Source organism: Salvia splendens, chromosome 11 (assembly GCF_004379255.2).
Source record: "Salvia splendens isolate huo1 chromosome 11, SspV2, whole genome shotgun sequence".
In the NCBI taxonomy this organism is placed as follows: Eukaryota; Viridiplantae; Streptophyta; class Magnoliopsida; order Lamiales; family Lamiaceae; genus Salvia; species Salvia splendens.
In genome coordinates, this window is record NC_056042.1 from 4,520,883 (window position 1) to 4,532,036 (window position 11,154).

Genomic DNA, 11,154 nt, shown 5'->3' on the forward strand with positions numbered 1-11,154 from the left:
AAAAGAGAAAGTCTCAATGTCGGTGAACTGAGTCTCCAGAGGAGTACTCTGGGGGAATCACTAGACAATAAATCCATGTAGGGGCGATAGACATTGTCCCCAGGTGATTGGGGGACCCCCTACTTGCCCCCCCTCCCCCGCGCACCGGCAGGCATGCCCTGCATCATCCCGGGCATTTGAGGCATCATCCCACCCATCCCTGCACACCAGGGGGGTACATATTGTAGTACCCGGGCATCATCCCTGCCATTTGGGGTTGGGGCATCTTGGAGCCATTCCGAGCTTCATCTCGGACATCGGTGTACTTCCGCCGGCATTTCCCCAACTCTAACGGGAAAAGTCAGCGTTTGTGACTCGTTCATGACCGGGGAATCACTATCGTGGTGCTCCATTTATCTTCAAAAGAAATGAAAGTAGAGAGAGAAACTCGTTAAAACAAGTGGTGCGAATGAAATGAAGTTCAACGAGCCGTATATATAGAGTTTTTTTAAAATTAAAAATCAGGACGTCCGTCGTGCCACCGCAATGGCGGACGTCACGGCGGACGTCGTCGGAAAGCCGTGGAACTCCGGTGTCCGCAAGCGACGTCCGCGTCCGCCGGGTTTACGCCTAGTGGCGGACGTCCGGCACGCCGGTCCGACGTTCGCCGGGACGCCACCGCTGCGGATGCTCTTATATTAAAATGTGAATATGAATGAGTTAGTGGAATTTATGGTACACTACCAAAAATGTTAAATGTGAAAGTTGACAAATTTTTAGGGACGGACAAAAAAGGAAATAAGTGACAACTTTTCAGGGACGGGGGAGTATAACTTAGCATGTGAAAAAAATAACCGGTTGTATGGCAACAATTAGATTAGGCGAAAGGGGGCTTATTGTACATGAACAAGTAACAATTGAAAATAAATCGTACTCCCTCTGTTCCATAGTAATTGAGGCGTTTGTTTTCGGCACGAAGATTAAAAAAAATTATGTTGGGTGAGTTAAGCAAATGGAGAATAAAGTGGAAAATGAAAAAGGTAGAGAGATGAAGAGAGAAAAGAGTAAGAGAGAGTAAAGTAGGTGTGAAAAATATGTTAACTTTTATTAAAAAGGGAAATGACTCTATCACTATGAAACGTACCAAAATGGCAAAATGATTCTAGTATTATGGAACGGAGAAGGGGGTATATTTTTCAAAAATCTCAAAGAAAGTTTGATACGTTCTACGTCAGTTTTAATTTTTAATCATGCAATTAACTATTTAAGTTAAATCTTTTAATTATGTAATTTAGAAGGCATAGTTATGAATGCACTATAAGAAGAAAAGTGCGTGGGTTTTCAATAAAAGTAAAGTGTGTTTGAGAAGAAATAAACAACAATAATTAATGAGGGGGGGTAGGGGGTCCACATAAGCCACTACACCATTCCTCGTTGGAGTAGAAGCAGCCAATGAGAGATCAGTACGTGCTTGATTCGAAATGGACGGATAAGATCCTCCCACTTACCACCAATCGGATGGCTTCAGTGATCGCATAGTTATCGATAAGGAACGGCCTCCACTCCTCCACGTGTTTCCAACGATCCTGTTATTATCAGCATTGATCCAACGGACCTCCACAGACTCCCCTTCCACCCCTCTCTCTCCACCCTCTTATCCCTTTTTCCGGCGCCGGAATATTCCTCCGAACCTCCATTTCCGCCTCCTTTCTCTTTTACACTTCAATTTCTTCTTCTTTCGCTTCATTTGGTGAGATGTCTGCAACTTCGCAGCTGTGATTATCCGACTTTACTTTTTTCTTCCTTTCAGCTGTTTTGGCAGAGGATTTCTGTTGGATTTACTGAGATATAAAGCTGAGTGTAAAGTTACGAGTCCAAATCGAAACATAATTAGGTTTTTTTCACTTACTTTTGCAAGTAGAGAATTGCAATTGGCGGTGATTTTCCCCAATTTTGTAAATTGAGTTCAAATTGGGGGAAGGTCTGTGAGTGAAGTAAGCATCAATGGCGGACTCAGATAATGAGTCTGCAGGGCACCGGGAGCACAATTCGTATCACGAATTGTCCCCTCGGGAGCAGGACAGGTTCCTCCCGATCGCGAACGTGAGCAGGATCATGAAGAAGGCGCTGCCGGCGAACGCGAAGATATCCAAGGACGCGAAGGAGACGGTGCAGGAATGCGTGTCGGAGTTCATCAGCTTCATCACCGGCGAGGCGTCCGACAAGTGCCAGCGCGAGAAGCGGAAGACGATCAACGGCGACGATCTGCTGTGGGCGATGACCACGCTAGGGTTCGAGGACTACGTGGAGCCGCTTAAGGTGTACCTGCAGAGGTTCCGGGATCTGGAAGGGGAGAAGACGGCCATGGCCGGGAGGGGAGAGAAGGAGAGCGGCGGCGGGAACGGAAATGGCGCCGGCGGAGTGGTGAATATGGGGAGCAACGGCGGCGGGGGAGGGTATGAGGGGATGTACGGAATGAATGTGATGAGTCATCAAGGGGGAGGGGCGGTTTACGGGTACGGGAAGGTGGCGGGCGGTGGGAAGATCGGGTCGGGTTATCATATAGGATCTGGGTCCGGCGGCGGCGGTGGAGGGAGGCCGAGGTAGCTTAATTGAGTTGACTTGATTAATTAGATAGTTATTATATTCAAATGTATTATACACTGATATAAATTATGTTTATATTTTTGTATTGCATTTTGTATGTATAATATGAAATGAGTTTGGTGTTGTGAATGACAATTACATATATATCTTCTTGGTCTTCTTCTTTCTTTATTCATTTATTTTCATAGAATAGTAAAATTTTGTTTGTTTATTAGTTATTTGTATTTCACCTCAATAATTGAGATAATACGGAAATGATGATTCCTAAATTGAATTATTTTTGCAATTTTAGTGAAATTTTGGATGTATTATTGAGATGGATTTATTCATAGCAAAGAAAAAAATGCGTTTCTCAGTAATACTTAATAATTTGCCTTACAGTGAGACGTATTAGTACTAATTAAGTTGTGTTTCATTACCAATTCTCCAAATGTTTTGATAAATTTTGCTTGTTGACGGTTTCTTGGTTATAAAGACCCCTAATGGTGGTATATTTTGGGTTAAAGTTTTGACAAATGACATTGTTTTATTTTACAACACGTCTAACTCACCTTTCTCCACTGAAAAAATCGACTCCATAGATTTTACTACTCCTACAACTTTATTCAGGACCTTGAATATCCGATTTGACAGCCTTATTCAAGGTAGATTTAATTTTCTTGGTTTGTACTTTTCATCTTACTATTTATTTCTTCATAGAGTTCCATGCATGAGAAAATTGACTAAAGAGGTGTTTTCATAGTTTGGTATAATCGCCTTAATTAATGGTAAAAAAAAGTGGAGTAGCTTATAAAAGGACTAGATAATGCTTATAAATTTGTATATTAATCCATCGAAATGACTAGGATGATTTCTATATAATACTCCCAAGTCCTATCGCATATGGCGATGCATTTGAATCTAAAAATAAATTAAAGTGGTTCACTCATGAAAATAATATAATTACAAAGACACGTCGATGCAGCTTGGGTGCAATTTAGTGATTGCATTTTAGGTTTGAAATGAATAAAGAAAAAGGGTCGGCGTTGGGTGCTCCACTTCATTTTGTTTTGGAATACCAACAATTACTCCTTACTAAAATAAAGTGTCTTCAGTCTTCACCTAACTTATTACACGTGACATCTTTAGGTGGTTAAGGCATCTGCCTTGGATTCACCTAAAGATTCTCAATTTGGATTTTGGACATTTCCAAAATCAGCCAAAACAACATCATTTGCACGTTTGACTTCTTGTATTGGAAAAATTATGAACCAAACACATCTAATCGCTTTACATGTGCTCTTGAACTTGAATGCAGCATCAAAATGTATCATGATAACATTTATTTATAAATATATGGTAGTACCTGAGAAAATTGTCATAGAGAAGTTGGATCAATAAAGGGGAACTGAAGCACAAAATCTACAACTTTGTGTTTGTACTAATATTACATGACAGGCTGCAGCAGCTGTTTATCTCTTCCATCAAATTGCCTTCACCAAGCAAAATAAGATTATGCTAAATAGTAGTTACGGGTACCAAAATGATTAAACTTAGGGGCAATGTGGCATTTAGTATACAGGCTTAGGTAGCAAGGTTCCTAGACCTTCACACCTTGGGTGGAAGCCTTGTTTTTCTTCTCAGCATCAACGACATCGTCTTCTTCCTCTTCCTCATCAGCCTGCTCAGCATCAGCTAGTTTTGTGAGCTCCTCCTGAATCATGAGCTTCACTGATGATTTTCTTGGTGCGAGGTCTGTATCGAATTGCTGGGCTGAAATGGTGATGAGGATTAGTGATATATTCATCCTTAACATGATGGGACATGCAGAATGCAACCACCAGATAATACAGATAGACAAGGCTAATAGTATAAAAGGGTTTTTAAGCAATAACCCAACTTCTCCCAAAATCGCATGAACTACATTATACCAAAAAACACACACACACTAACATCCTCCCATACATCTGTATAAAATCGAAAAGCAAAGCTACAACTCAGTCTAAGCTAAACCCCTGGTTTTAACTCAGCATCTGTACATTGAAATAGAACAGGAAGGAAAGAGTGGAAGTTTAGGCAGAGTGAAAATTAATTACTTGTCAGCAAGAAAATAAAATCAAGTGAAACTTACCAAGTTGCTTCAGAATGTCAGTGAAGGTAACCTGCAAGATACAAGTAAGATGAATGTGTTAAATGTTAACAAAAAATAGATACTTAAATAAAACAAAATAACGACAAAAATATAAGTTAAAGAAAGAATTTTGTTCATACTTCAACACAGTGATGGAAAAACCATGTATTATCAAGCTGTAGCTGGAATTTCTTAAACTGAGTTTTATTTAATATTTTAATTTCACCAAGACTCATTTATCAGATGCATCTTCAAGAAATACATGACCAGGGAAAGTAAAAACCTGATCTAAAATCAAGTCACACATGCAGAATAGAAATATTGATACACCAAGGATTCTAGTCTTTTGTACTACCTGACGACTACAATAGCATTCAACAGTAGAGTGGCTATTATAGCATGGATGGCAGTTTTCAGAGACTAACCGTGTTAAAATCGACCTCTTTAAGGAGTTCACAAATTGCCTCTCTGAGTTTATCATCACTCGGCTTTAATTTCTCCTCCTTGAGCTTATCTTTGACTTTGAGAACCTTATTCCCTGCATTTAAAAGACAATAAAAGCACCTTCAGGAACTGCATGCAACAAAAGGACAGAAGGTGAATACTAAGGGGCATAATTTAAAGAATCAAATACAACAAAACATACAGTCAGAGATTTTGACCCTCAGCATACAATTGAAAAAATGGGAGAAACCAAAATTCTCACCAGGGCTCTCTTTAACAGCGGACTTCTTTGGAGCGGACACCTTCTTGTCTGATTCTTCTTTCTTCTTATTAGAAGGTTTCTTATCACTAGTGCTACTAATGCTTTTTGAGTTGGCAGATACTTTTTTTGGCAGGGGGGTGGCCTTCTTAGGGGTTGTTTTTTTCTGGGTTTTGGCTTTACTAGTAGATCCTTTCTTTGCAGTTGACTTTGACAATCGTCGCTTCTTTTTTCCATTGTCATCACTAGATTCCTTCTCAGATTCACTTTCTTTCTTCTCAGATTCACTTTCTTTCTCATCACTCACAGCTTGTTCAGACATTTCATCATCTGATCTTTCTGGGATACCATTTACACCTTCCTCGTCATGTTCATCATCTTTCTCTTCTCCTGATTCATCTTCTGACTCAGGAGGTGTGACTTTAGCCTCAGCAGCATTTTTAGAAGCACTGCCAGTTTTCTTATGACTCTGCAAAATACCAGACATTATATCAAATAATGCATGTACTCACCATTCAGAATCTCCAAAAACTTCAAAATTGATCACCCACTTGATTACTTTTTATCAATCTAATTCCATATTCAGTTGCAAATTTTAAGATACTGTTTGATCACCTTCCTTCTCCTGATTAATTTGTTCATTGGCTCAATCAGTTAATTTCTTTTGTATATTCTCCCCCTATAATCTTCAACTTTTGCCAGATGGATTGATAATGTATAAATCATTGAGATATAATCCCCAAGCAAACTCAAAATGAATTATTAGTCTAAAGCATATACTACAACAGTTGGTTGTGTGGGTTTCTTTTGCTTCCATTTTATCTCCTATCCATTGAATCTCAACCGATGATGCCTTTCCCTATTCATTTTTGTTTACTAGTAAAGACCAATGCACAAGTAGCTGTGAAAGTTCCAAACACTCCCTCGGGACAATATTGAACATATGCTACAGAACATTTTTTTTGAAGTTTTACAGCACAAACTGTAAGTGAATGTCTAGGTCTCTCTTACGCGCAGCTCGCTTAATTATTATAGAACTTCATCTTATTACAAAATGAAGTACCATTACATCCTATAGAAACTTGTAAATTGTCTGGAACGAAGAAACTCAATAAACACTCATTGACTCGAAAAAATTATTGGCTCCCACAAACTGTAAATAACACTGCGGATATTGTACTAATATCTTGTACAAAGACAGGTCAGAGCATATCAAATAAAATTTTAGCCCAATTGTAAGAGTCCAACTTCAAAGAAAAATCCAGGGAGCAAATAATTACATAACCTGAAAAATATACCTTAGCTGAGTCTTTTGACGGCGTACTACTCCCAGAGGATTTGCTTACCCTCTTTCTCTTTTTACCCTTATTTGACTGTTCCTTAAAAATGGAATATATATGAATAAGAGTTGGAAGATATAACTGGTGAAATAATAAATGAAAAAGTCATAAAGAATCAACGAAGTTAAAACCTGCTCTTTATCAGCAAGTAATTCAGAGGTTGTTGCATGAGGTTCCACCAAAAAATCTATCAACTTAGAAATAATATCTTCCTGAAAACAGGAAAGCAGAAACTGAGTAACTCATTCCATCAGTAAACAATGTGGTAAACGTGAATAGGTGATCTAGAGTACATAAACACAATTATGCATGGTTGCCAACGACGCAATAATGATTAACAAGAAAGAGGTCAGTAGTACAACATCTTAAAGATCCAGAATATATGGACTAGAAATGGGAACCAAGCTACTGTAACTCAATTTACAACTTTGGTCTAGCTGCTTGAACATAAGAAATATAAACTAACCTTCCTTGAATGAGTCTTGGAGATGGGTATATCAAGGATGTCACAGAACTCCAACAGTTTCTCCTTGATACACTTGTCAAGTTTCTCTTTGATTTTAATAATTTGCTTTTCCTGATATCACGTTCATATGAAGCACATAAAGCTCAATGTCTAAGTGGAGAACCGAAGAAAGAGATATTCAAACTTAAGGAAAACCAACTAATAAGTTTCAATTTCACCTCATTATCATTCCAAACAAATCCAGAGAATCTTGATATGTGTGTTTTGACTTCAGCAGCCTGCATAAACCAGTAAAGTATAAATGCAAAGAAATAATCCAGAATTTGTTTACCAGACCGGATAGTTTAGCTCCCCATGCAGACTGGCATTCATATACTTATCAAAGACACCATCTTATCAAGTGCAGGAATTAGATAGGATTAATATTAGAAAGCAAACTAACAGGAATTGGAGTAAGATTGGTAAGACTGGTTAAGCTGAGTTTCAGAACCAGCAAGAGCAAAGAAAACGAGTTTTATGGGAACCAGGAAATGAAAACATGAAATCACATTCAGGAACCTACAGGTGATTAGTTGTATTGCTACGGGAGAATCTCATAGAGTTCAAAACAAATTCTTCAAAACAACACTTGAGAATGAAATGCTACTTGAATTAGGAATGCAGAGAAAGTTTTAGCGGAATGGATATGCTTTTTAACTCCAAAGTTAACCTAAATTTTACAATATTAGGTTTTTCTCAGAGAAATAATCCAATTGGTACAGAGAGACAAACATGGAACTAAGTGCTGTGAAGCTCAAACCCAGAATAACATTAACTCTAATAGCATTACCTTTCCTCTTCTTGCAAAAAGAATAGTATGCAGCAACTTGAAAGTAACATCAGTCTTCTTTCTTGATAACTTGTATGCCACTGCAGCTCAGACATGAGATCAATTACATTATTAGACACAGGATAATAATGATGAACAACCATGCAATAAACAGCATGTAAAGGAATATACCATTTGGGATATCTTTGAGCGCAGTTCCACGACCCTGAAAGCAAAGCTAATTTGTCAAAGTCCATCCGTAAAACAAAACTTTAGTATGTAACATTCATCCAGTAAAACTTGTATGACAATGGGATAAGACACCAAATTGAAAATTAAAATTGGCACCTTGGCAATATGGAATTCCCTAGATGAGTCCTTCTCGATTGTGGCAACCAATCTTTCTACAGATTTTCGCTCACGAATAGGACGGTCAGTTGTAAAAGTTGCAGGGGTTTTCGGCTCTTTGTCCTCTTTATCAACTGAGGCTCTTGTCTCCTCCTTTTTATCCGACGAGGTTTTAGGCTCTTTTGACTTTTTCTCGTTGGGGGTTCTTGCTGCTTTATCATCATTTGCTTTAGAAACCTTTTTATTATTCTTTTTCTTTCCAGCACTATTCTTTGTTCTCGAGCGTTTCTTAGATTCTCTCTGTTTGCTAGGCTTCTCATCATTTGCTTCATCCTCTTTCACTCCATCAGCCTCCTCTTCAACCTTATCCTCATCCATATTATTGGTTTCCTCTTCAGCACTCTCCTCCTTTTCCTCATTATCAATATCCACCTTTTCAACTTCTGCTGCAATGTCTTTCTTTTCTCTGTCCAATTCAGATTCTTCCTTTTCTATGTCCAGTGCAGTTTCTTCCTTTTCTCTGTCTGCTGCAGTTTCTTCCTTTTCTATGTTCGTTGCAGGTTCTTCCTTTTCTCCGTCCGCTGCAGGTTCTTCCTTTTCCCTGTCAGCTGTCGTTTCCTCCTTTTCCCTGTCAGCTGCCGTTTCCTCCTTTTCTTTGTCCGCTGCTGTTTCCTCCTTTCCTTTGTCAGCTGCTGTTTCCTCGTTTTCATTGTCAGCTGCCGTTTCCTCCTTTTCGTTGTCAGCTGCCATTTCCACCTTTTCTATATCTGCTGTCGTTTCCTCCTTTTCCTTGTCCGCTGCAGTTTCTTCCTCTCCCTCTTTTGCATCATTTTCAGCAGTTTCCTCACATTTGTTGCCATCATCTTTGTCCACATCCATACTTTGAGCCTTACTCTTGGCATCATCCTGTTTATCTATTTCCATTTCTTTTACTCCATTTTGATGCTCTCCTTCATTTTCCATAACTGGCACAGCTTTACCCTCCACCTCAGCTTTCCCGTTTGCTAAAGGCTCAGGCTTCTCAGATACCACATCCCCTTCCCCCATAATAGCTCAAAGGAACCAACTTGCTCAAAGCACACTGCACATTAATTGAGGTTTTTATTGTACCATCAATACAGCATGCATTCATGAAAACATAAAATGATGATAAATCATCAAATTGACATAAAGATACACCAAAAGCAAAGTCAAGAGGTATAACATGGTAATTAACTCCCATCACACAAAAAAAATGTAACCTATGACCATGAGACTAGCCAAACATGGGTGATTGGAATTGAAAGAGATCTTGAATTCACAAACATTTACCCCTAAACACACTGCATATCATGAAAAAAGGCTGATTTCAAAGAACAAAATCAGCATGCCCTAACAAGATCTACAGGATCACTATCACCGCAACTACCTCATCAAAACTGAAAGAAACAAAATAACCACATTCAGCATGAAAAGCGAGTAAAACATAATCTAATCTAAGGATCGAGATTCATAAAGCACAATTCAAAACCCTAAGTGCAAAGCTGCTAAATTCAACCTCAATTTCACTAAGAAAGCTGGGAAAAAAACAGGCTGCAGTTCCCGTAACTGAAAGGGGGGCAAACAGTAACCGGAATTAAGTTAAACTTACGATAATAAATGCGGAATTGGGAGGTAGAAGAGCTTCTTCGGAAGTTAATTGTCACAGTGCAACGATTTTACTGGTTTTTTCTTCTCTCTCTAAAATTTATGTTGGGTTCACCATTTGGGGGATGAGCTTTTATATCGCGGACACCAAATTCGGATTTTAAATCCAGTTAAATGCCATGTCGGATCGTGAAGCCAGACACTCGGCGGGATTCCGAAACTAGACATGTATTTGACGGCTCAGATGGGCTTGGAAAGTAATGGACGGCTGAGATTTCGTATTCCTTTGAATGTGCTGATCCGGATTCGGTTGACCTTTGGTAACAGCCATTTCCTCATTTATTGGGCTTCATTGGGCCTAAGAAACTATTGTAGTCAAAACAAAAACCAAAGAAAAAATATATTTTTTTAGTATAAAGTAACCTTTTTGGTAGCCCAATTTATTTAATACTTGGGACGATATTAATTATAAAACCTAGTAAATTTGCCACATAAACTCGAATAGATCAGTGATAGATTTTGTTTGACTGAAATGTTAATGTCGGTTAATTAGGGGAGAGTTGAATTAGAATTATACATAATTCACTTTTGTCATTATGGTTTATTGACCAAAAGTAAATTATTTCCATTTTCGATAAATTCTGCGAAATATGAACAACCTAAACCGTAAAAACGGGGTTGTTGGATAGCAATACAAGTGTCTTGATGCTACGCGAAGTGCTACATGGCAAGGATCTAGGATTAATGCCAATCAACTGGAACAACTTTGTATATATAGGGGTGTCGAAACGGGTAATCCCGAACCCGACCCGATACCCGCCGGGAATCGGGAAACGGTGCGGGGTCAGATATAATAATTTTAGGTTTTGCGGGTATCGGGTATCCCGATACTCGACCGGGTAATCCCGATAGTCCCAAAAATACCAGATATATATTAATATTTTATAATTTTTATTTTTTATTTTAATACTTGCTGACTGGGCTGGCTTAAAAATCATAGTGTAATTTTTTATTAGTAATATATTACAAAACGTATTTTTTAAGTTTTTAACTTTTAATTAGGGTTAGGGTTAAGATCACAAATCTTTTTTTCGTCTTTTCTCTTACTCTACAGTCTACGATTCAACTCCTTGTCTCCTTCCACCCGCCTCCTCCCTCCTTCCACTC

General features: G+C 38.6%; 3 protein-coding genes across 5 annotated transcripts in view; 2 read left to right on the forward strand and 1 right to left on the reverse strand.

Moving 5' to 3' along the window:
- The window catches only part of LOC121756375 (peptidyl-prolyl cis-trans isomerase FKBP16-1, chloroplastic-like), a 542,442-nt gene that overhangs the window by 168,685 nt on the left and 362,603 nt on the right, over positions 1–11,154 (forward strand). The window lies entirely within an intron of this gene.
- LOC121756378 (nuclear transcription factor Y subunit B-3-like) lies at positions 1,311–2,730 on the forward strand. Its single transcript, XM_042151925.1, has one exon. It carries the CDS (start codon positions 1,984–1,986, stop codon positions 2,584–2,586), a length of 603 nt encoding a protein of 200 aa, XP_042007859.1. The 5' UTR covers positions 1,311–1,983; the 3' UTR covers positions 2,587–2,730.
- Positions 3,892–10,140, reverse strand: LOC121756339 (myb-like protein X). 2 transcript variants are annotated; one of them, XM_042151857.1, is made up of 12 exons: positions 9,992–10,140; positions 8,362–9,442; positions 8,206–8,239; positions 8,035–8,114; positions 7,424–7,483; positions 7,206–7,316; positions 6,871–6,951; positions 6,698–6,772; positions 5,403–5,868; positions 5,122–5,234; positions 4,697–4,727; positions 3,892–4,338 (listed from the first exon to the last, which is right to left on the reverse strand). In XM_042151857.1, the coding sequence occupies exons 2-12, from the start codon at positions 9,406–9,408 to the stop codon at positions 4,166–4,168; spliced, it is 2,271 nt and encodes a 756-aa protein (XP_042007791.1). In that variant the 5' UTR covers positions 9,409–9,442; positions 9,992–10,140; the 3' UTR covers positions 3,892–4,165. The 2 variants fall into 2 exon arrangements, with proteins under 2 accessions (XP_042007791.1, XP_042007790.1); XM_042151856.1 differs by having other exon boundaries at positions 6,698–6,778.